Source organism: Balearica regulorum, chromosome 2 (genome assembly GCF_011004875.1).
Source record: "Balearica regulorum gibbericeps isolate bBalReg1 chromosome 2, bBalReg1.pri, whole genome shotgun sequence".
NCBI classification, from domain to species: Eukaryota; Metazoa; Chordata; class Aves; order Gruiformes; family Gruidae; genus Balearica; species Balearica regulorum.
Window position 1 is genome coordinate 76,370,561 of NC_046185.1, and position 25,831 is coordinate 76,396,391.

General features: G+C 42.7%; 1 protein-coding gene across 14 annotated transcripts in view; it reads left to right on the forward strand.

The window, feature by feature from the left end:
* COBL (cordon-bleu WH2 repeat protein) overlaps positions 1 to 25,831 on the forward strand; it is a 168,689-nt gene that overhangs the window by 34,644 nt on the left and 108,214 nt on the right. For 13 of the 14 annotated variants that reach the window (XM_075744739.1, XM_075744733.1, XM_075744727.1 and 10 more), the window contains 3 exons: positions 10,064 to 10,270; positions 23,256 to 23,466; positions 24,222 to 24,450. In XM_075744739.1, the coding sequence (XP_075600854.1) occupies positions 10,071 to 10,270; positions 23,256 to 23,466; positions 24,222 to 24,450 (640 nt within the window). In that variant the 5' untranslated portion in view covers positions 10,064 to 10,070. Of the gene's footprint in view, positions 1 to 6,278; positions 6,389 to 10,063; positions 10,271 to 23,255; positions 23,467 to 24,221; positions 24,451 to 25,831 lie in introns of those variants that run through there. The other variant, XM_075744735.1, reaches the window with a different exon arrangement.

Below are 25,831 nucleotides of genomic sequence, written 5' to 3' on the forward strand. Positions count from 1 at the left end.
CTGTATCTCACAAAAATACATTGTTAAATCTTTTAGGGGATTTTTTCTAGCTCTAAAAAGAAGCTTGTCAGCCCTGTAGTTCTGGTGCCGGCTTCTTTTGTAAGTGAAAAAAAGAGGTAGATTGATGTCTTTGGTGTTCTACGTAGGGTAATCCAAAGTAAATAAACTGTGTCTCCTTGTTTACCCTCTGGTGTGTCAGCAGCTCTGGACTTCTGAATGCATAGGAACACTGGCCATTGGACTTGGATGCAGCCTTCCCCTTCCTGCCCCAAGAAGTTTGATGTAAGGTCAGCCGTGACAAGATCACAAGTGCTCCTCCAAGGGCAAGTAAACCTGAGAGGAGGCACAGAGGCCTTCCCCCTTTTAGTAGAGCTCAGTGCTGCTGGAAAATGAATGGCTTCAGTAGGCCTGTCTGCCGTGCTTTGTGCCTCTCCTGCCTGGAACCATCTAGGTTAAGAGATTAACTCTAGGTTTCAGAAAAAGCACAGACACCTTCTGGCCTGCAGCCTGTAAAGACATATAGTTAGTTGATATTGATTAATTTTCTGTGTAGAAATATGTATTTCTAATGTTTTGGGAAGCCCTTTTGTATCTCGGGTGCTCTGGAACTGAGCCAAGACACTTCTTTACTCTGGTCCACATCCTTTAACTTTTTGTCTGTGCCCTGTTCTTTGGTACTTTAGGATGTGTAGATTTTCTGAAGTAACTGTTCCTGCCACCATTTGTAGACATGCATTAAAATCTTTGTCAACAAGGTAGGTGGAATAACGTAGGTTTAATTCTGCAAATTCTCCCTCAACTACCATTGCCTGCCTGTTTTTGTGGGATCTGTTTGTATAAGGATGAATGGATGAAATGAACTTCGGTAGCATACTCCTAGAGCATTCTCATTAAATGAGAAATGATTATTCCTGCCGAACGGTATCGGCAGGAATATTATTCTATAGTAATGTCAGCGGTTTTGCACTGAAGTGCCCACTAGCTTGTAAGTATATTATAAAACTAGGAATTAGCCAGCACAGTAAATCACATCAGAATTTCACTAGCTATGTATGTTGTTTTTCTCTAATTCTTTCAAAACTATTCCATCTTTATGTCCCTTGTAAACAGACAGTAAAGAAAGCACTTTACTGCAGTAGAGCCTTTATCTACAGAGTCTTCAGGCCTCTAGAGAGTTTCAGAGATTCTCAGTAGGTGGTTATGAGGTTAAAAATTCGGCGGGCACAAAAGTAGAGCACAGCCTGGGATACATTTGCTCAGTAATAAGTGCAAATGCACCTTGAAGTTGCATTGTAATTGACAGTGCAAGTCACCACGGGAGAGTTTATAAATCAGTGTTGCTAGGCAATAAACTTTTATATTTGTTTATTTATATGGCCTTATTGAAAGTGATTGTTGATAAGAGATTAAGAAAGGACAACTATACTGAAATCTGTACAGCAGCTATAACTTCAGGGGACATACCATACAGTGCGAGTATTTCTGAGCTAGCCTCCGGCTTGCGTAATCCAATCTTTAGTCACTGACCCCTCTAGAAACAAATTATCTTCTCATTGCTTTCATGGTTTGCTATTAGTAAACAACATGAAGACTAATGTAATTATTGGGTGTTAATAAAACCTATTCCAAATAATAAGTTATCTTTCCAGACCTAAGAGTGTTACTAGAGAGCTCAGCATGGAGTTGTGGCACTAGGCACAGACAGTGAGGTGAGAGCTGTAGCATCCTCACAAACACACAGCTGATGGGTACTAGAGCGAGTGCTTTTAGAGGGCGGGTGTTTGCCTAGAGCAGAGGTACAATGCCACCAGTGATTCCAGCCTGCTTAGAAATAGTCTTGGCTTTGTTTTCATGTCAGTGTTTTCCCACAGGTGAGCAGGGTTAGTAAGAATCCAGTTAGCTAACATGAACCTGACTATAACTTCATGAATAATGCTGAGAAATCTCACTAGTTGTCTCACCAGTTAACGATATTTTAACCTTGTGGTTTTTGCAGTTCAGCCACAGGATTTGCCATCTGCAGGGGTGTCTCTCTAAGTACATGTGGGATGTTAGCATTGACACTTTTTTTTTCTTTTGCTAACCAGTGCCATTGTGCTTAAACTTCAATAACATGAAAATAGCGTCATTCTGTTTTCCTATTTAAACATACCATGCAAAGCAGCCAGATTTAGTTACAGGTGAAAGAACTGGGTAACATTTCAGATGAGCATGAGCAACATGATGTTTCCCTTAGTGTTGCTTATTACTACTACTACTATGTTTGCTTGGCATGGAACGAGATCAGTAGCTCACTACTTGATAAGTGGGGAAAAAACAATATGAGTATGGATAATGGAAGAAGAAGTCAAAAACATTGGTGGGAATAGGATTGCATGGCTGGTTACTGAATGCTTTGCACTAATTCATTACTAGTTCTTCTGCAAGTCACTTTAACAGCTATTGCTAGGCAATCTTTTGATTTTGGTCAGTGTAAAACTGGCAGGTAGTTTTAGTTCAGATGCTGGTGGCTGAACATTTTCATCCTAAAGTTTAAATGTGTGTTGCCTTTGCCAGCATTTTGGTTCATCTGAGTCTTCTCCTCTGGCAGATGTCATTGTGAAGAGCAAGGTTTCACTATCCCTTCCTAGTGTGCTATTTTTCTACTTTTGCTTTTCTAGACCAAATTTTTTTGAAAGTGAGGCTTGTTAACCCAACCTCCAGTATGAATTGTTAGTGGAGTTTTGTTTTGATCACATCTCCCAAGCTAAAGAGTTAAAACCATTGGTGAATCTCTAACTCAGAGATGCAATAGTACCACAGTTTAGATTACAGGAATTTAACATTCCAAAATAAAGTAACTCATCTATGCTTTCTTGTCTTTAACAACAAAAGACTTCTGTTTTTCTTTACCATGTGTTTTAGCAGATGAGGCAAATAATAATTACATAATGTTAGCTGTTCTCCCATTTCATTCCACTTTATTGATGTGCAACTCGATGGAGTTGCACATGATGGCACCAGCTCGTAGTGTGGTCTTTGCCACACACTGAACGTGTGGGTGGTATCATCTCATAAGTCCTGTGATACAGCTATCAGGCCAGACCTTGCAGTGCTTATTCAGGTAGTATTTTCATTAACTGCAGCAGGCATCTACCCAAATCTTGGGATTTGGCTGCTTTTTAAAAGATTTTCTTGAGGGCTTGTGTTTTGTTTTGGGAACTGATACAGGTAGATTTGTTAGGCTCCCTGGTGTGTCTGTGGTTAATAGGTATAAAAGCACTTGTAGGCTGCATTGTTATTCATTGATCAGTTAAAGCCCACCCCATGTACAGCTCTGTCCTTGCTTTTGTTCTAAATGAGGGCTCTCTGAAGTAGCAGTGGGGTGAATTGCATGGCCCGTGCGCTACAGGAAAGCAGGTTAGTGTGCTTATGGCTTATTCTGGCCCTAAAAAATGACTGTATCATGAAACTGATATGTGAACTACTTAGTAATGGATCTTGAGGGAATGCCTCAGTGACTGGAAGGAGGATTAGGCTTTTATTGGAAGATAATTCACTCTTAATTGAAAGTGTGGGTGACTTATAAAAAAAAAATATGAGGATATGAGTCTTAGGCTAACAAATCATTTGTCATTCGTGCCAGAGGATGAGCTCTTGATAATTCAGCTACGTAGTGTCAGTGCAGGAGTCTGAGTCCTGGCCAGATGGAAGCTGGTTTTCTCTTGTTTGGCAGCTGTGCAATGCTTCACAGGCAGCAGAGCGGCCTGGTCTCTGCCATGTGTTGGGATGCACCTCAGGCTCTCATGAAATGGATCAAATCTGGGGAGATGTCCCTGGTAGCAAATTTTATAGCAATGAGTTTAGTCACTTGTATCTTTGAGACTGGGAAACTGCAGCACAATGCTTTATAATCATTGATTGGTTCAGTTTGTGAAAGGTTTGAAATTAGAGATACAACATTAGGAACTGCTTCCATTAGACTGTATCATCTCACCTTGACTTTTGTTTATTTTTCTTTAATATTTCACCCTTGGGCAAGCATGGTCATGTACTTCCATCCCTGCTTCACTTCCTCTTCTACAAATTCAGTTTGCTTCTGGTCTTTTTTTTTTTTTTCTTCTGGCATCAAAACTTTATTTTTACAACGTATAAAGCTGTGGGCTTTCTCATCAGTAGAGTCAAATGGAAGATCAAAAATATAATTAAATAACTTTCATTTCTTTGCCAAAAACAAATTATTTTTTCTTGGCTATTTTGGGTGACTTTATCACACCCACAAAGGAATCATTTTCATCATGTCTGTCAGTGTGATACTGCCTTAGAAATGGAATGATCTTTTAAAAGTAATATGAAATTCAAATAAACGTTTAAAAAGAGGAAATAATTATATACCATAATAGGGAATTCAGAGTAAAGACTGTTTAAAAAAAAATAATCTTAAAAAATATGAAAATAACATCATGTAGGCAACTCTAGTTGTTCTCTGAGCCATATCGACATGGAAGTAATCTAGTTCCTTAGATCTTAGTGTCTGCTGAAGATTTTGGCAGTTGAGCAAGTGTAGTATTTTTGTAATATTATAAATATTAGGAAATGTTGTAAAATGCTAGAAATTAATTACTATAAGACTAATATATTTTAGACCTGTAACGTACTATTTATGAGACATTTAAATGTGTAAAGTTACCTGCGTTGCATATACTTACAATGAATCACTATATTTTGCTTGTTGTAGACTAAGTAAAGCTTAGAATGTTCTTTGATTTGTTTTTTCTTATTCTCCACCCCCTCTATCCAAATAAAGAGCAACCCAAAAGCTCGGTTTAATTGGTTATTTAAGTGTTATAAATGGCAAAGGTGGAATGGAGCTTTAGTTTAAAATGTAAAGCTGTCTGAAGGAACTCCTGCCTCTTTAGTAGTTATGGACATTATCATGCTCTCCTGGCTTCTGTTCACCACCTCTGTGGCATTTGTTTCACTTCTGTTTTCCATTTTCAGAATTCTTGGGGTGACTTTATGTTGGTCCTAATCTGTTTGTATTTCCTTTATATTTGTGTTGTGTTATAATTTTTCTGAGCTGCTGTGTCTAGAAGCTGGAAAGGATTTTACTTTTGAAGAAGAAACTTGGCATGCTATTAATTCTGTTATAGTGAGGGTTTTTTTCCAGCCTGTGATCTGTTTGGGTTTTTTTGCTTTGCCATGAGCAATGAAGAGCAAAAGAGAAATGTTCTCTGAAGGGTATCTGCTTCGTGTGCTAGATTACTAGCAGAACCAACTTCTACCATGTTGTCTGTGTCTTGATAGTTTGGAGTACGAGGTGTGCCTCAGGGCTGGGTTTCTAGCTTTGCTGTGCAAGTTGCCAGAGAGAGGGGGAGAAAGTACTCATCTGCTTTTTTTTCTTCAAACAGCAATGTGCATACATTTCCCCTCAAAAGACTAGGAGTGCAATCACCTAAAAGTCAAGAATGTTTACTTTATTGTCTCCTGTTTTCCACTGGAGGGACACTGCGTTTGCATACTGTGCTCATTGCTGAGCATTCTCGTGTTGGTTTATTCCTCCTAATTATGAGATGGGGTGCACATGAATGTCACAGAGAAACCCTCTGCAACTGTTCCAGCCTTGTACATTGACAAGATAGCAAATTGGCTTGACTGGGTTGGAGCTCCTGTGCTAGTTGTTCACTATATCAAAAATGACTGTTGGCCATAATTATGCTGTGTTGAGGGCTGGAGGGTTTTTGCTTTGTTTTGGGTTGGACTTTTTGTTTTGTTTTGGTTGGTTTGGTTGTGAGGGGTTTTTTGGGGGATTTTCTGTTTGGGTTATTTGTTTGGTTTTGTGTTTTTTTTAAATGAATGGTTAGAGAGAGAATTGGCATAGAAAGGATGAGATTCTACAAGCTGGTGTATATGGAGCTCTTGCCAAACTCCTGCTGGTATCCATGGGATGAAGTCTACCCAGTACCTGTGAAGTTGCCTTTGCCTTAGAGAGCAGAGAGGGTTCCAGATTTTTCTGGGCATGGTGGAAATGTGTAGGATCACTTCCTTTTTTTTATTGGTTTTTTGTGTTAGACCTTATCTGAAGAAAGGCAATCTCTGCATAGCATTGCCATGAGGGTAGAAGTGCCAGTACCACTTCTGTTTGAAATGAAGATCATGTTTCTTCAGCATGGGATTGTAAAGTCCAGGTCGCATCCTATTGCTTGGTAGTTACATATTAATAAAGTGTAGGTCCAAAGGGCTCGTGTTACCTTGTCTTGAAGTTCTTAATCTGGTGAAACTTTTCTTCATATCTGTTGCATTGTTCTACGTGCTGTACTACAGAAATGCTGGTCTTGTTGGACAGTTTGCTCATTGTTTTTCCTTTTCCATTTTGGGAAGCCTGATGCTGTTGCTGAGAACAGTGCTAGTAAGTTATTTATGTATTCTGCCTAATTATTTCATGGCTATATGCATTTTTTCAGCTTACAGTAAAGTGAGATGAACTATTTAAAGCCTCGGTAAAAGGCACAGTACGTTTGTGTATTAGAATCAGCTGCTTGTTTTTACTCTGTCTCCTTATCAAGGACTGGATCGAAGCATTCATTTAACTATGAATGAATCATAGGTTTGAAGTGTTCCCGCTTGTAAGTTCATCCGCAGGCTAGTAGCAGGTAGCGGGGGCTTAACAAGTATCTCAGTACTGAGCACAGTGAAAGATGTTTGCGGGGAAAAAAATGCTGTTGAGCTAAATTTAGTTTGAATTTAGCTTATACTGAAGAATGGTATGCAAGGTTTTTATAGGATGATGTGTTTATAGCGTAGAAAGTACCCATGCTTAAAACAGGCTTTTAAATCACACGCTTTCTCTATGTGTTGGTTTAGTGGGGGAACGAAAAGGTTTTTATTATGGAGTGCTTTTGTACTGTCCTTTATAACCATCATAGCTCTGGCAGAGAAAGCTGAATTCTTTTTCTGACTCGCATTCAATAGTATTAACAGGTTTCTCAGCACCTTCTGACTACATTTGCTGGAGCCCATCAGAAGGCAGCTGCTCATGCAGATCCGAGGTAGAGCTACAGCTGTGCCTTTTAGTCTGCAGTTCATGGAGCTACTTTCTGCTACTGAGATGTTTCAGAAAGTTGGCTAGGAAATGCAAATCTGTGCCACGTATTGCTCTACAAATGTGAACTTTAAAGGGATCTGCTTCCACTGAAGTAGTTTGAAATCTGTCATTTGGAAAATGTTGAAAACCAGGCATTTGAAGCAGTTGCAGTGTTTCAAGAGAATGTGCTGTCCCTATTGTGGAAAAGTTCGTATGAGGTTGCCTGAACTGTTGCTAGGTTAGAGAGACCGTAGTGGGAATGGTTTTCGTGTTCCTTTCTCTGATATCTCTGAAGGAAACAGACCTGCACTGTCCTGTCTGCACAAAAGAAAAGGAGAATTGTAGTATCTAAAAGGCCCTGATGTAATGCCAAAAAGAATACACATTGTTACGTATTTTATGGAGGTGAAGTGAACATCGCTGGTCAATGTATAGCTGATGCTTCTGATGGTATGATGTCTGATTTCCTGACACACACCCCTGCACCAGCCCCAAGCAGTGTTGTAGAAGGTCTGTAACTGCAGAATTGGCTGTGAAGAGTACTTAAAAAGTGGCCAAATAAAAATCACACTCCCATCTCAGAGCTATAAATTGGTATTAATGTGTCTGACCTTGTTTGTCTGTTCCTCCAGAAAACCAGATGCAGCTTTATGTTACTGCTAGGGAGCAAACACCTGTGTAGCATGCTCCCGATTTACTTCTAGCTCCTTCATCAGCTTCAGAACTCTGTTGTTCTTCACCTCTTCCCTGAAATTTCAAGTCTCTTCAGATTCAGCTGGTTTCAGTTTCATGTTTATTTTATCACTATTGTTTTATTACCTCTGTGTCTGTTCACTGTGAGATCTGGAATCTACAAGGCCAGGTAAATCATAATTTTTAAAAAAGTAGTTCTGCCAGGTTCAGGACACTTGCCTGCTTCTTTTCCTCCCACCTTCTTCGGTACTTTGTGTTGGAGAACAAGTTGATGGGAATTTCTGTAGCTACATATATTGGTGCAGTTGATATTATGGAGGGCAAGACTTAGAAAATTTGTAAATTGATCTGAAGTCCTTAAATGTTGTACCACGTGATTGTAAAGCTACGTTGGTATGATCTGGATTAATGTAAAAGTCTCATGTATCTCACCAATTGCTTACAAATAACTACTGTAGCCAAACGTAAAGGGGTCTGCGCAGAAGATGAATCCAAATTTCTTTTTTTTTCTTTTCTTTCATAGACAAGTAAATAAATTGAGAGTTTGGTTCACGGACATATAAAAAGTCAAGGCAGTTTGACAAACAATAAAGCCTTGAACTTTTTATCATCATCTGCATGGGGAGGAGGGTAGGAGCTGCAAGTTAGTGACTGATGACTGCATGACTCATAGGGTAAAAAGTGAATGTTCAGGGAAAATTTCCCATGGAAGAGAAATTGCCATATGCTAATAAATATGGCTGTAGCTCTCCCTGCATATTTGTAGGGAATGCGCTTTATTAGGTGCACGGGAAATGAAAGGAAGTACCTGCATCAGCGCTAGTTTTGCAGTGTCCTGCTGAGGTCTCACTGAAATGTGCATTTTCAGGGCAGTGTAGTGATTTTTTACAAGTTGAGACATGTCATAGAAATTGTTGGTCAAATGCAAATACTGATTAAAACGTGTAGAGGATTTGAATTGTTTCTGAATTCTTTTTTTTTTTGTTTTTGTGATGTGATGTGATGTAGCTCTCACTTTTTTCTGTGCCAGGAGTTTACATTGGTAATCCAAACTGTGTTTAGTCTTTTTGTCTGTGAGAATACACGTTTTCTCTAACTGAAGGAGTTTGTTTTGGTATTAATCCTGTTCAGGTTTTAATTTTTTTTTTTCCCCTAAACACAATATTGCCCTTCCTTGGCTGATTCAACCAAGAAGCTTTGCAGCTTTTAAGGGTTAGAGTGGTTTTTCTGTACTCTTCTGGACCTCTGTTTATGTTGTTCACAGGGTGGAGATGATGTGCAGAATCATAATCTCTTCTCTTCCTGCACCCTAAAACCAGGCAGATTAAAAAATGCAGGCAGTAAGCCTGGGTAATAATTTCTCACTAAATATTTTACTGCTTTTTCCATCTGTTACACTAAAATCTTACTTAAACTAGGCATAAATCTAGTCGGAAGAGGTCACTGGGATATTAATCATCAGAATTAATCCTCTTAGACATGTGCTTGCTATGAGGCCAGCTATTCAGAAGTTTAACAGTGCACATATGTTGCTTATCTGTCAGGCAGCCTGCCCATGAAGTAAATGTTGAGTTTGTGATGGGTTTATATCTCTATAAAGTACTCTGCTTGTTTGGTGCAAGTTGATGCAGCTTTTCTGTATGTCACCTATGGCACATAGCCTGCTCCTGAAGAACGAGTTCTCTTCAGGATGCTTTCAAAGAGCTAGAGTCTTAGTGTTGCATGGCAAGAAGTGGTATCATTCATGATTGACCTTTTCATGGTGCTTCCCTATGAAGTATGATGAGCCAAATTTAATACTACTTACTCAGAGCAGAGGAAGAGACAATATTTCAAGTAGCGTAATACCATGGGACCCAAATATAGCTGAATGAAACCTCACCCTGCCTCCGCTCCTGCCATTCTGACTTGGAGGAGGCATTCATTTACATAAATACAACTCTTTCTTGAATCAGGTCTGGACTGGACCCCGTGTTTCTGTTTCTTTCTTCAAAGGACCATGTTTCATATTTGACAGAATAATGATTATTTCATATCCTAATTATGGAACCGATTTATCCCCTGGGGCATGGAGGGCAAACAGTAGGAGTGAGTGCATCATGAAAAAAATTAGTGTATTTTTAGAGAGGAGGTAAAAATAAAATGTAAATCCATTGAAAAGTTTCATGATAAAGAAAAATTGCTTGCTTTAGAGGAACTTTTTAAAACAATCTGAGGTTATGGCTGAAAGAATATATTTTCTTATTAATATGTTTATACTTTGCTTGTGAGAAATTATTAATTTTCTTCTTGCCTCTGCTTCTTAAGGAGAAGAATGAAAGCTCGTGCTCCTCCTCCACCAAATCAAGCTTCTGCAGCAAGTAGAACTCACAGTGAGCACAAGTCACCTGCAGAGACAGCTGTAATTTCTGATCAGAACCTTGTGAGCATGAAGGAGAACATGATAAACAGATCGGTGGACTTCACAGTCATTTTACCCAGTGGGGTAGAGCAGAAGAGCACAGTACAAGGAAGGTAAGGCTTTGATTACCTCCCACTTTCTGGAGCCCTCCATTCCCAGTAGTAACTTGCTAATATCAGTGTCTCCATTTCTGAGTTGACGTGCTTTCTCTGCCATGCTTCTCTCTGCATTTTAGTCAGCTGTCGTACCAGAGAGTTCTGAGAGCCATGTATGAAGGACCCTCTCTGCTGGGGCAGGAAGGATTTAGCAGCTGTTGTGTCACTGTTTTCCCCATGGGTCACCTTCTGCAGGTGTATGGATCCGTCTCTTCCATGTAGTGCCACTGGGCTAGTCTTAGGTTCTGTCACATCTCATAATACAGAGGGGGTTTGGTGCAGTGGAAGTAGGTGCTACTGGCAAACAAAACATCCTGACAGTATGTCTGTCTGGAATCATGCTGAGAAGGAAGCTCAGAAGATGAATGATTCATCACATTCAGAGATCCTGCCTTCACAAATACATTGTGATTGTGTAGACAGCAAAGCATCTGCTGGTATTTAGGAAGGCTTTTCTGTATAAAAGTGTATTGGTTTTTTTTTCCATGGGAAGAGAGAAATTCTCCTTGTCACTGGGTACAATCAAAGGTAAATTTATTTCAAAACTGCCTTTCCAATCAATGTTCTTCACTGTGGAAGCTTTTCCTTTTCCTCATCCTCTCTGTAAGAACTGTTTTGAAAGAGGGAAATTTACTTCTTTAAGAAAGAATTTGGAAGAGTTTTAAAAATATATTCAATACTGTGATGAAACTGTAGCAAACAATGGTGTGGACAGCAGTGGTCAAGAAACTGTAGAAAGTGATAACACCAGATTAGGAGGAGATGTAGATACCTGTTGATAAATCAAGGCCTGTGCTTATTTTACATTTGGGGTTTGCAGTAGTCTGCATTCCTGTAACACTACTCTTCTTGGTCTGATATATTAGTCTATTTTGACTGTTTGTCTATTAGTGTATTTTGATGGCTGAGGAGGATGTGTATAACAGCGTGTAGTGTCTCTGCAGAGATGGACCTGGGAGTCCTTGTGGACAACAAGTTATCCATGAGCCAGCAGTGTGCCCTCGTGGCCAAGAAGGCCAATGGTATCCTGGGATGTATTAAGAAGAGTGTGGCCAGCAGGTCGAGGGAGGTTATCCTCCCCCTCTACTCTGCCCTGCTAAGGCCACGTCTGCAATATTGTGTCCAGTTCCGGGCTCCCCGCTTCAAGAAAGACAGGGAACTACTGGAGAGAGTCCAGCGGAGGGCTACAAAGACCACTAGGGGACTGGAGCATCTCTCGTATGAGGAAAGGCTGAGAGAGCTGGGTCTGTTTAGTCTGGAGAAGAGAAGACTGGGAGGGGAATCTCATCAACCCCTACAAACACCTAAAGAGTGGGCGTCCAGAGGAAGGGGCCAGACTCTTTTCAGTGGTGCCCAGAGTGACAGGACAGGGGGCAATGGGCACAAACTGGAACACAGGAAGTTCCATCTCAACATGAGGAAAAACTTCCTTCCTCTGAGGGTGACCGAGCACTGGAACAGCCTGCCCAGAGAAGTTGCAGAGTCTCTTTCTCTCGAGATATTCCAAACCCGCCTGGACGCAATCCCATGCAACAAGCTCTAAGCGATGCTGCTCCAGCAGGGCGTTTGGACTAGATGATCTCCAGAGGTCCCTTCCAACCCCTACCGCTCTCTGAATCTGTGAATTGGGAGACCGTGGGAGCCTGTGTCACGGGCCTTGCTAAAGTCAGAGTAAATGGTAGGCCCTGCTCTCCCCTTGTCCCACTAGGAGAGCCACCTCCTCAGAGCAAGGCTCACGTTGGTGCCAGCACAACTTGTCCTTGGTGAAGCTGTGCTGGGTGTTCCCAGATGTCACCTAGTCCGTCGTGTGCCTCCAACTGGCCTTCTGGCAGATGTCTGAGAAGGGCAAGAGCTTCTTCCTGGAAGCCTGCCGGAAGGCTCCGGGAGAGCTTTTTCTCGGAATGGGTAGGCAAAAGTGGTGAGCAGCTTTGTCCTTCATACTAGTGAACAGAGCAAGGGTGCACCTCGGACTGAACCCACCCCCACCTACAGGTCCCAAGGACCTCCCTCGGCAGCCTCCGGCAGGCTCCTCGCGTTGCGCTGGCACGGCAGCTCGATGGAAGCCAGGCCCTCTCCTCCCCTCTGCCTGGGGTTCTATGCAGAAGAGATGATGGCACCTCTCCACGCTCCAGGGGCAGGGCCGGGCGGCGGCAAAGGAAAGAAGGGCTCACACCACACTTGGCAATCCACAGCTGCTTTATGGGGTGCTGGCAGACCTTGCGCAGCCCGGCTGGGCCTCCCTTTCTCATGCCACCGGCGGGACGTCCGGATGCTTTGGCCCCTCCCAGCCACTGTTGAGCGCGGGGGGGCTGTGCCACTTGCAGGGCGCCGGGTCGGTGGGGGTCACTGAGGACCTCCGACCTTCCTGGAATGTTGTTGCCACCATCTTGTCGAGGGGAACCCGGGCACAAGATGAGGAGGGGGCTGGAGCCCAGGGCTCACGAGGGGAGGTGGAGGGCGGTCCCTGTGCCCAAGGGGCAGCCTTTCTCTGGGGCAAGCACGATGGCAGGTGGGAGCCAGCCCCTGGAAAGGGGCCCTCAGCCCTCACGACCCTCCTCCTTCACTCACATTTGGGCATCTTTCAGGCCACGGGGCCCCCACGCCCAAAACTGCCATATTTGGCCGCACGCATCAGCCACGCTCACAATCGACATCACAATGGCAGCCTGCTGCTCGGGGCCTATAAAAGGGGGGCCCCTGCAGCTGGCCCACAGTGTGCCGAGCTTCGAGGCCCTCAGACGCCAAGCATGCTTGGAAGGAAGAGGAGCCAGAGCGGCGAGGCGGATGGCTGCCCACCTCGCAGTGGGACGCCGCAGAGCCGCTTCCCGCAACCTCAGGGGAGCAATGCACCTCCCAGGAGGAGGAAGCGGAGGCAGCGGAGGAGGAGGAGGAGGAACAACCAAATCGCACCTCCTGCCACAAGCACAACGGACCTCGCTTCTCTGATCGAGGGCATGCAGCACATGGCTGTAGGCCCAGCAGAGAACGCCACCGGGCCCAAGCGTGTCTGCCTGCCAGGCAGCACCCGGAGCAGCGAGGCGGGCAGCTGCCCACCACAGAACACCGTCCAGCCAGAGCGGGTCTGCCAGCCAGGGACCAGCCGGAGCAGCAAGGCAGGTGGCTGCCCACCGCGGAAAACCATCCGGACCAAGCGGGTCTGCCAGCCAGGGAGCAGCCGGAGCAGTGAGGCGGGTGCCTGCCCACCACGGAACGCTGTCAAGCGAAAGCAGGCCTGCCTGCCAGGGAGCAGCCGGGGCAGCGAGGCGGGTGGCTGCCCACCGCAGAACGCCACCCAGACCAAGCGGGCCTGCCTGCCAGGGAGCAGCCGGGGCAGCGAGGCGGGTGGCTGCCCACCTCTGCGCGGGACAGGACAGAGACAGTTCCCGCAACTGCCACACAGGAAGGTGCCTCCCAGGAGCCTGAAGATGGCGCAGCAGCGGAGGAGGAACATCACTGCTCATGCCAGGAGAGCCATCGCCCGCGCTCGTGCCACTCGCGTCAGCCAGCGCGCGGCTGCCGCCACGCAGGGCGGCAGCCTGGAGCGCTGGCATGCCTACCTGCTCAGGCATATTTTGGGGACCGGGCGTGACAACCCACCAAAAGGCAAGGTGGAGCCCATGGAGGTGGATCCACCACAGCACGGCGTGGGGCTGACAGCTGTTAATCCACCAGACAACAGCGTGGAGCCCATGGAGGTGGATCCACCTCAATAACAATCATGCATGGCAGTGGGTCCACCTGCCTCAGGGGTCACCTGGCAGTACCCCAACCATCCAGGCTCCTTTGCGTCAGACCATGCCAACAGCGTCACAGGAGCGCCCGGGCGCATCCCTACCGGCGGCTCAGTCTCCGCACCTTCATGGCTGGACAATAAACAACAACAAAAGATTAAAACCCCTTTTGTCCTCTCTTACTTGGCACTGCCTCTGCACTCCTGTGTCCCCTCCCGGCCTCTGTCTTGGAGTAGGAGGCTCTTTCTGGAAACTTTCCGTGCCCACCTTGGTGCTTTGGCGGTGCCTTACATTCCGGGCTTTTGAGGCTGTAACAGCAATAACTTGATACCAGTGTTTGAAATGGACTAAAATCATCACCACAACGGCATGGAACCCTAGGAATTTCTTGTTGCCAAATTATCGGTCGCGTTCCAGTGCCAGGTAAAATTACAGAGGCCATTCCAGGAGTTACTGACAAACACTTGAGAGACAATGCAGTCATTGGTCATAGCCAACACGGGTTCACAAGGGGAAAGTCCTGTTTAACTGAAGACAAACTCTACGGATATCCCGCAGGCTCACCTGCAACATCTCCCACCAAGAAACGGTTCTTTTGTTGACTGCCAAGGGTTGTGTGGGCCCTTCTTTTCCCATGCCCCCCCCACCCCCGCCCCTCCTGAAGAGGTGCCATCTCTCCTGCACTGAGCCCCAAGGGGGAAGAGAGGAGAGGGCCTGGCTTCCATCGAGCTGCTGCCTTCCCCAGATGCCAAGGGACATCCCCATCAGCTGTCCTGCCTTCCCCACATGGGAAGAGACGCCCACAACCTTGCGGAAGGCGGCCTGCCCCACTACTGCCCAGGCCCCTACTTCAGACCATCACCAGCATCAGCCCCACCGCTGACCTGAGGGCACACCACCACTAGCAGCTGCCCCGCGTGTGGGATTTGGCCTGCTGAGCACAAGGCACCGGCTCTCCCACCCTGTCGTCCCCTTCTCCTGTCCACGCCTCACCCATCAGCGAGGTCTTGACAGACTAGAGAACTGGGCAAAGAGGAACCATATGAAATTCGATACGGGCAAACGTAGGGTCCTGCACCTAGGGAAGAACCACCCCAGGCACCGGTACAGGTTAGGGGTTGACCTGCTGGGAAGCAGCACTGCGGAGAAGGACCTGCGAGTCCTGGTGGACAACAAGGTCTGCATGAGCCAGCAGTGTGCCCTCGTGGCCAAAAAAGGCCAATGGTATCCTGGGGTGCATTAAGAAGAGCGTGGCCAGCAGGTCGAGGGAGGTTATCCTTCCCCTCTACTCTGCCCTGCTAAGGCCACGTCTGCAATATTGTGTCCAGTTCTGGGCTCCCCAGTTCAAGAAAGACAGGGAACTACTGGAGAGAGTCCAGCGGAGGGCTACAAAGACCACTAGGGGACTGGAGCATCTCTTGTGTGAGGAAAGGCTGAGAGAGCTGGGTCTGTTTAGCCTGGAGAAGAGAAGACTGAGAGGGTATCTCATCGATGCTTATAAATATCTGAAGGGCAGGTGTCAAGAGAATGGGGCCAGACTCTTCTCAACGGTGCCCAGAGTGACAGGACAAGGGGCAATGGGCACAAACTGGAACACAGGAAGTTCCATCTCAAGATGAGAAAAACCCTCTTTCCTCTGAGGGTGACTGAGCACTGGAACAGGCTGCCCAGAGAGGTTGTGGAGTCTTCTTGTCTGGAGATAATTCAAAACCTGCCTGGATGCGATCCTGTGCAACCTGCTGTAGGTGATCCTGCTTTAGCAGGGGTGTTGGACTAGATGATCTTCCAACCCCTACCGCTCTGTGATTCTGTGACAATTCCCCCTATTTTTCTTGTAGAAGTTAGTGTTCACTTAGCCACTCTCAGGAGACTAGAACAACTTGTGTGGGTCAGCCCCAAAGCCAGAATGATGTTGAAAGTTTTAAAGGAAATCAGTGCTGATCAGAGCTCTCAAATTATACATTTAATGATCAAGTTTTTATGGGGACATTTGGACTTAATGAGAGAAAGAAGAGAGCAGGCCTGTGAAGTAGAACAGGACATGAAACTCACTGGCCATTAGATGCCAAAGAAAGTTGGTATTTCACTGGCAAATATAAGCCACCTGGGAGCTAACAAGAGGCTAATCTTCATGCAGCATTTTGTATAGAGAGATACATAATTGCCATATGATTATAAAATATTTTCTTTTCTCTCAAAAAAACCCCCTCCAAAAAACCCAGTCCAAGAGCACTACGACAGTGGTGTTTTAATGTGAGCTTTTGAAGAACATGCAAGCTACAGGAGCAGGGAACAAATGGAAAATCCCTGTACAATAAACATTCTGTGTCTTGCATAGGTGTTTATTATCACTACCATTGCTATCATATACACGGAGACTGGGTATCTTGTTAGAGTCTTTAGTTTGTGGACTGAAACCTGAAAGAAATGTCAAAAATTAAACCTTAGACTTTTATGTGGGGCTATTTATGTCTTCTTCATGATGCACTCTAAGCAACCAAAATGTTCTTTTCATTGTTCTGTGAAGGTGCCCACTTCTCTCCATTGGCTGCATGACAGGTCTAGGACCTTGATTTAGGCAGCAATTTATTTCCTACTTGTGCTAATCTGAGTATCTCCAGTGCCTAATGTGGGTAGTAGGTGTTCTCCCTCAGCGCTGTCTTGAGTGCTTGGAGTGGAGACATAGTGACAAATGTCAGGCACTGATCACCAGCTGTGGGAAGTGGAAGATTATGGAAACTGAGGAGGGGAGTAAATCATCATAACAAGTTATGAAATAAGAAAAGTATACCCTCTAATGAGCCCTGTATTACAGTGGCATCAGTCTGTAAACAAACCTTGTATGTGGTGCTGTTCTTTCTAACCACTAGAAGATGAAATTTAATCTACATTAGCACTAGTTGTGTTTTTAGGGATGTGGAATACAGAAAAAAAAATGTCAGGAGCATCTGAAATTTTTAGGGGATGGACTGTTTTAAATCTCCAGGTTTGTGTGAAAGCACAGGTGTTTTCATCTTTTTGCATTGTTTTGACATTGTGAACTGGACAGTTACAAAGTATAATAATACTCAGACATAAACATTTAATGATGAAGATACTGGATTTTAAAAAAAAGTGTTTAGTTTGAAGCAAGTATGGGAGCCACTGCAGGTAATAAATTCTTTTCTCTGTTCACTCTTTTTATCAATTGTGATATCATGGAAGGACATTTCAGACAAATTCTGCTGTTGTTTATACTGCTATAAATCTTCAGTATTTTCATTGCCATCATTAAAACTGCATTCTGCAAAATCTGCTTTTGGGTACCCTGGGGAAATAGTTGTTCTGTTGCAGAAAAATTTGCAAAACCTTGCTCTGGGCATCATTATAATGAAAAATGTGTCCGTAATTTCAGGAAAGCAGTTCACAGAGTAATGAAGTACGCTAGAGGATGTTTGAAATATAACTACTGTAGTTAATTAGTATCACTTAAGATTATTATAAATTAACCAAGTTAAAAGTCAAAATTATCTCTTTCAATTTGTTCATTGTGTGCAAGCAAAGCAGCATGTTGTTAATTTTACTTTGTTCTCTATATAGAAAATTCCTATAAATATCAGCAAGGGGGCAGAAAATTATTATTAAATTTTCTTGAAAGATAGTTCAAGAAAAAAAGAAAGTGTGTGATATTTAAAGATGTTTTATTAGAATCTGAAATTTTTATTTTATTTATAAAAGTTAACCTAAGCTGACAGTCTCTCTTTAAGCGTTTAGTGCCATCTTGTAACACACAATTTATTCTAGATTTTGGAAATATGTAGTGCAGATTTTAGGACAAAGTTGAGTCCTTAAGGATTTTGTGCAGCAATAGAATAGTATTAAAAACAGTTTTCTTTTTTGAAATATTTGGTCCCTGTGAACTCTACTGTAAAACATGTAAAAGTATTCATGAAAAACTGTTAGCCTTCTCCCCCTTGAAAAGGATTACAAAATACCCCCACAACTACTCTATTTTTTTGTACTGGTACTGTTGTGTGAGCACTAACTGATGTGCTGAAAGGATAGGCATAGCGTTTGCCACTTACACATTTTATGCATATATATCTGTAGCAGATCCACACAAATTGTTAGCAGGTCTGAGAGAGGCAATGGTTAGACATTTAGAAAGAAAATAAGTGGAAAAGCTCACAAGAGTTACCAGAAACTTCTTCTGTTTACAATTCTCACAGGTAATACTTTCAATGGGTAACCTATAAGTAAAGGGATCACGTGTCTGTCTCCGTTCACACTGAGTGACCCTTAGGAGGACTTCCTAATTAACACAGATGATACAGACATTGAGTGTCAGCAGCTTGAGAAGTCTGTAGTATTTGAAATATATTGCAGAAAAATGGGAATGTTTGAAGCTAAAAGATGTGTGATTTGGAGTTGTCAGCACATGGATGACTGATATGCAGAAGAGTAGACTGGACAGTTGTTGCTCCTGCCATTATCTTACACGTTACACAAATTCTCTCATACATGTGATGCACAGAGAGCAGGATACTAGAACAAGTAATAAACTAGCTGAAGCTGTAGTCCCATTCTGCAAATACTGGAGGAGTGCAGAGTATGTGTTTTATGGAGCATAAAGCTAATGTCATCACAGAAGGAATATTCTCACGTAATTCTCAGTGAAAGAGACCTGAGTGATATTGATTGTGGGCTTATAGCTCAACATACAGAACAGTGTCTCAAGCAAGACTGAAGGTGTGAAGTCAGCCCAGGTTGGTAAAAGATGAGAGAGGTGATATTAGAAGATGATGAACAGGGCACATACAGCAAAAGGGTTAAAAATGAGCTTAACTAAATACTAAATAGGGGTCAGGTCAAAACTACAGTAGTTCAGTGTAGTAAGATTTTTTTTTTTTTTCCCTAAAGCCTAGAATAATTTACAGAATAATTTATGTTGGAAGGGGCCACTGGAACTCACCTGCTATAAATCCCTGCTCAGTGCACATCTCACAAGAGCAGGTTGCTCAGGGCTGTCTCCAGACAAGTTTGAATACCTCCAGGGAGGAGGTTTCCGAACCTCTCTGTACCCCTGTTCCAGGGCTTGACCATCCTCGTGGTGAAAAAATGTTCCCTTGTGCCTAAATGGAGTTTCCTATGTTGGCACTTGCCTCTTGTCCTCTTGCTGTTCACTGCCAAGAGTCTGTCTCAGTAACCGTACTGGTTGGTACTTACAGACAGCAACCAGTCGCCCTTCACACTTCTCATCTTAATGCTCAATAAACCCAGTCTTCTGCCTCTTCTTGTGTGTCATCTTGATGTTCTTTCTGTGAATTTGCTCAATTATGGAAAATAAGAGTCAAATGTACATGCGCAAAGTAAGAAATAGAAAGTATTTATGAATATCTGTTCATCATGCTTCCTGTACTTCTTTTGATGCGGTTCGCTATTTAGTGTATACATTTCTGGTTGTGTAGGAAAACGTGATCTTTTCATGAAGTGCCTGCTGTGCTTTGGAGCATGAGAAAATAATAATGACTAACACTGTTTTCCATTTTTAAATGCAGATAGTGAAAGCATCAGAGACTTCACGTCACCCCTCTACACTACTGTTTTTCTTTTCCAGTCAATTGTCACTTTAGATTCCTATCGTGTGTTTGTCATTGACCTAAATAAAGAAGATTCTTCCCTCCAGTTTGAGATTTTTTTTTTAAATGGGCATTTGTAGCATGAAAGTAGAAGGGAATAGGAAAGTCAATGTCATTTGATAGAGTACAATTTTATCCTACACATTTATTTCCTAGATGTACAAGGATGTATTTTATAATGGATTACTCTGTGTGATCCCAAGGAGATTAGGCCAAGCCACACCCAAAACAACGCAGTTGTTTTCTGCCTCTTAAACTATAGTCATCTTTGCTACATTTTACTGGTGAACAACAGGGCACAAGTGGTCTGACACGCTCAAACTTGATCAGGACTTCAGCCTGATAAATATTGCTGACAAAATAGTTATTTTTTACTGTCCAGAACTGATGTTAAATGTCAGACAGCTTAGTAATAGAATATCAGGACAGAGCCAAAGTACCCTCCTTTGCTAAGAATAGTTGTCTGGACTATCTTGTCTGAATCTTAAATTGGGTTCATCCTCCAGTTTTATTTCTGTGCTCTAGTATTTACTTATCAGTCATTAATGTTTCGTGTCTGTCACATAGTGTTTGTTCTCTCCATCCAAACTTCAGGAACATCTTATTGAAATAAGGAAGTAATGTGTTTCTTAGCTGAGTAGTTGGAAAGGCATGAGACATTTAACTTGTTCATTTCAGCTTTAGATTTAGTCCTTTATGATTAGACCTGCCTGAATTTCAAAACAGAGTATGCTACTAGGTCTCAAAAGCAGGTTAAAATAAAGTGCAGATAGGTCTGTGTTGTGGTTTAACCCAGCAGGCAGCTAGAACAACCACAGAGCAATTTGTTCACTCACTCTCCTAGTCCAGTGGGATGGGGTAGAGAATCAAAAAAAAAGTAAAATTCCTGGGTTGAGATAAAACAGTTTAATAAGACAGAAAAGGAAAAGGATTATGTTGATGAAGATGATGATGATGATGATAATGATAAAAGAGTATACAAAACAAGTGATGCACAGCACAGTTGCTCACCACCCGCTGACCAATGCCCAGCTAGTTCCAGAGCTGCAGCCCTCCCTGGTCAATTCCCCCCAGTTTATATACTGAGCATGATGTCATATGGTATGGAATATTCCTTTGGCCAGTTGGGTCAGCTGTCAGCTGTGCCCCTTCCCAGCTTCCTGTGCTCCTGCGGAAGGCTCACGCCTTCTCACTGGCAGGGTCTGGGAAGCTGAAAAGTCTTTGACTTAATTGTAAACACTGCTTAGCAGCAACTAAAACATTAGCGTGTTATCACCATTATTTTAATATTAAATCCAAAACTCAGCACTACACCAGCTACTATGAAGAAAATTAACTCTATCCCAGCCAAAACCAGGACAGTCTGGAAAGAAGTGAAAGCAAAGGAAGGACTGACTCTTTGCATCTTCCTAGAGCCATATTCAGCCCAAGGTTAGAAAGAAAAGTTGATCAAGATTAGTAGATGGCTCAGTACCATTCTCTTGCTGTGTTTAGGGGCTCTCTTCTGCCTGTGACACATACACAGAGTTACTCGAAATAAAACTTCCATTTAAAATCAAGCTGAACTGTATTATGGTTTAGAAGGAAAATTTTCTTAGTTGGTGAAATTGAAGTCTGATACGAGAATAACAGACAAGCTGAGATCTGTATCAGGTGGACTGACACTTTTTAAAATGCTCACTACTGCACAGCATAATGAATATTCATGAAAATATCAGCATAGGTGGGGTTCTCTTATAGTTTGGACTTCGTAGGTGTAAATATTTCTGTTGGTTTCTGGCACGTTACATATGAATTAAACATGGTTGTGAAATACAGATGTTTGCAACTTGGGGACAGTGCCAGAATAAGTCATGGTAAAATGACCTGATACAGTTTCGCTTTAGATGCTACATGTTTCTATTTAGATGCTCTCTATGTTATTCATTATCACAGTGCTCTATTTTTCTGAAGCCTCCTATACATATTAATTACATCTGGTTTCTTTGTTTGATCTTCAGTCATCGTCTTCTCACTGTGTCTTCTCCTTTCAATGCGATCACTTATTTCGAATTTTCCATGCTTGCCACTTTTTCAGCTCACATCATTGCGTAACTCAGTCAAACTTGAAATAGGTTATTTTAAAGAAGGTCCTTTCTCATCCCTTGTGCGGGAAGAGCTGTCACCTCTGTATGTTTTAGTCTTTTGCCTGTTAATAAGGGATCATTCTTGTTTTCCATTCTCATTTTCTTTCTCTGCCTCTCATTGTCTTTCTCTGCCATTAGCTCTCTAAGGTTCTTCACTAACTTCTTGAGCAGCTGTTGGCCAACAACATGTACATAGAAAGAAGATGGGCAGCCCCCACAGAGTAGTTTCCCAGAGGCTGACAGCTTGCAATTGAAGGGCAGTTCAAGCTACATATGTAATGATGGTAGCTAATAACCCATGAAAGATTTTATTTTCTTTGAATTTGTTTGCATTTTGAATCTGTATGCAGTTTTTCCAGTCTATACATTAGAAGAGATGCCGATTCCTTTGACAAATACACTGTCTATGCACTTATTTTCACTTCCCCTATAAGAAAAATATCCCATGTATATGACAGGCTACAGGTACAGCTGATAATTTTTTTTCACCTTTTGTTATTTTGTTGATCACAGATACTGGTTTATGAAACCAAAACTTTTCAGAAACATAACCAATTTTAATAAACCTGTTTTCTCTCATCTTGGATGGAGTTTTAGGGAGGAAGGTTGAGAAAAAGAACCCTTCAGTACCTCGGTAGAGGAGAATTTCTGGGGTGTGGAGGAAGATAGTTCGTATCTGCTGTGTCAGGGAGCATCAAACTCCAGTGAATGTTGAGTTATTGACACAAAACAGAGTATCTCCATGCAGAGGCATGGTATAAGAGAGGGGTAGTGACTGACTTTTTTAACCTCGTGGTTTAAAAATCACATCTGCAATAAGAGTTCTTGATAATGCAAATACTTGAAACCAGATGTTTTTATACTGGGTTAATTTCCTCACCAAAATAAATACAAAAGGGATCTCTTGTGCTTGGAAATATTGCTGGTGTCAAATGAATTGGGAGGAAGGAGGAAAAAACTCAAAAGTTGTAAGGTGGAAAAAAAAAAAATCCTGTCTACCTCTTGTTCCAGATTTAAATGCTCCATTTTGAGTTGCGTTATGTGATGGTTCAAATCTAGGTAGAGTTTACTGTACCATGAGTGCATCCCTTATTTATATCTTGCCTTCATGTTAAAGAACAGGGTTTGAATTGGAGAATTTAGTGTATGGGTTTAGTAGATAAGATGCACTTTGTCTGCTCTTGGCTTGTGTTTGTTAGTGCTATTATTGGTACTGTTGCCTGCCTCGTAGTGAATAGTTAATTGCCAGCTCATAAACACACACTGAAGTGCAAATATATTTAATTCCTAACATTTTTTCTGATCTCTTTTGCATTTCAAAGCATTAGCACTGTTCCCTCCAAAAGATGGTTAACTAGTGACACAACCCCTGCTTGTATTGTCTTTTTTTCTCCCATATTAAAACTGAGGTAAGTTTTTTAGCAACTGTTTTTTCTCATGCTAATGGTGAATGTCTTCTTCCCTGCAGTAAAGCTGTGATGGATCTATTGGTTGATTTATGCAGCCAGTATCGCTTAAATCCATCCCAACATAGTCTTGAACTGAAGTCTTCAGGAACTCAACAACCTCTGAGTTACAAGCCAAACACTTTGATAGGAGCACTGGACGTACAGATGGTACTTCTGAAAGAGAAGGTTCCCGAAGAAAAGACAAAGCGACCTCTGCCAAGGGTCCCTGAGGTTGGTATTCTGCAGGGCTAAAATGGTGCAATGAAACATCATTTCACTCCTGTGATTTCAAGCAATTCTTCCAGTCTTTGCATCTTCAAACCAGATGGGAGATGCTTGAGATTGACTATAGCCTGCTTTATTAGCTTAACTAATTTGCACGCAGACTAGCAGGTGCCAGTCTGGACTCCAGCATTTAGACAAAATGTTACGTTGCATGTGGTTGGATAGATGGAAGTCTGTTCTTATAAAAACCCTTGATTAAAGACCGAGGTGACTGAAATTTGCAGTAGTGGCTGAAAAGAGGGATCTGGGATTGTGTGGAGGTAATTAGGGTTTTGGTGGTATTTTGTTTGCAATATTTATTGAAGGTATGGGAGAAGACTGATTGTTACTAAATGTATTTCACAGTATTGTGAAGATTCAGAAGTAGCTATTTTCCAAATATGCTTGCTGAATTTTTTGTTATTCTGAATCAGTATAGCTAATTACAGTCACACTTTTCAGAGTGGTACTTGTAAACATTCACAAATTGTGACTGCCTCTGATTCCTTTTCCTTACTTGCCTTTTCTTGTGAATATCTCCTTAGTGACAGGGGAGTTCTGAGATTTATTTTTTTTAAATAATATTTTTTGCAATAGTATGCATGTGGGTAAATTTGCCCAGGAAGAGGCAAGGCAATATGGAAGTCCCCAACACCTTTCTCATTGTAAGACAGCATAGCCATCACGGAGAGAGGGCTGAGAGTTTCGGTTTGTTTCTGCAGAAATCTGTGAGGCTGGTAGTGAACTACCTGAAGACGCAGAAGGCTGTGGTTCGAGTTAGTCCGGAGGTGCCTCTCCATAACATCATCCCAGCTATTTGTGAGAAGTGTGAAGTCAGTCAAGAGCACATTGTTCTTCTGCGAGATGGCATCACTGGGGAGGAGCTGGAGCTTACGAAGTCCTTGGAGGAGCTGGGAATAAAGGAGCTGTACGCCTGGGACAGAAAAAGAGGTGAGCTGAGACTGAAAGCGATCACTGCAGGGTTAGATGATGTGCCAACAATATTATGGGCAACTTAAAAGCATTTGTGTTCTCGTTCTTTGGGGCCTGGCTGAAACAGCAGTGACACCTCAGTCCGGAGAGCAGCACAGGTTTGTTCAGTGAGCCATGCTCACAGCGGCAGCCAGGCCAGCAGCGTGCCTGGCCATCCCTGGCTGCTCTCGGGCCCCGTGCCAGGCTGGGCTGGCCCCTGGCAGGGCGCAGGTTGGCCTGGGGCAGGGCAAAAGGAGGAGCTCTGCTACCTCCTGAAGCTGCCTTTGGTACAGGTGTGCGTAACACAGGGGCCGCATCCAGGCAGAGCTTGTCACCTACCTGTGCTGTGGGTTGGAGAGAAAGAAAGAAGAGACATGCCGTAATCATGGCAGCTGTGAAAGCTGAGAGGCAAAGGCGACAGACCAGGGCTCACGAAAAACAGACTGTGGATAGGTTCAGATACGATTCCTCCAAAGAGCGAAGTTATGACAGTTTAATCAAGAAGAGCTAAGAGGTATTTGCATTTAAAATTTTGTTCTCTTGTTTATTCACCCTCACTTTCTGTTCTTGTAGACAATATTGTAGTGGCAGCTTCTTGGGCTTGAATTATATTGGTCTGATAGTGTATTCAAATATCATAATTATGCAATGTGCTTTAAAATACGCCTGCTTTTAAAGTACACATTAACAAACACTACTTCCTTTGAGGTCAGAAAGTGATATTCATTAAAATTGTCTCCTGCAGTTTGTCTCAATCGATATCACTTCCAGCACAGTAAACGTCCTTATTTATTGTTTAGATAACGTCAGTCTTGTAGATGCTGAGCAGCAGGCTTATTTTTTATTTATACAGTTATTTATTTATGTTGACATTGTGTCTCTTCTTTCAAACTCCTTTGGTAAGTGACAGTTCTACCTCTGTGTGAGTCAAATTTCAGTGAGTTTAGACTTTTAAGTAAACTGAATGTCTCCTTTTCCTTTGAATTGTTAGGTTACTGAAAAAAGTGACCAACAATATGTCATAATTAAATTGCATGTTTATTTGGGTTTTTAAGACATGTTTACTGAAATTAAGCTAACCATTTTGGAGCAATGTATTGAACATGCAGAGTATTCAACAGGATTCATTCAGCATACTTCAGGGACAGCTTATAGAGTAATTAGCCTAAGCCTTCCTTAAACTCTTTTCCTTTAACATGAAAGTGATGGTGTATATAGTGGTGCAATAGTGGTCCTTAATCCAGTTGTAGACTGTATAGTCAAAACCAAGACTTTACTTCAGAGCCGGGTTTATAGCAGAAAATGATAGAACATTTCATAGGGTGCTACTCTCTGCATAATTTTATTTTTTTAATATTTT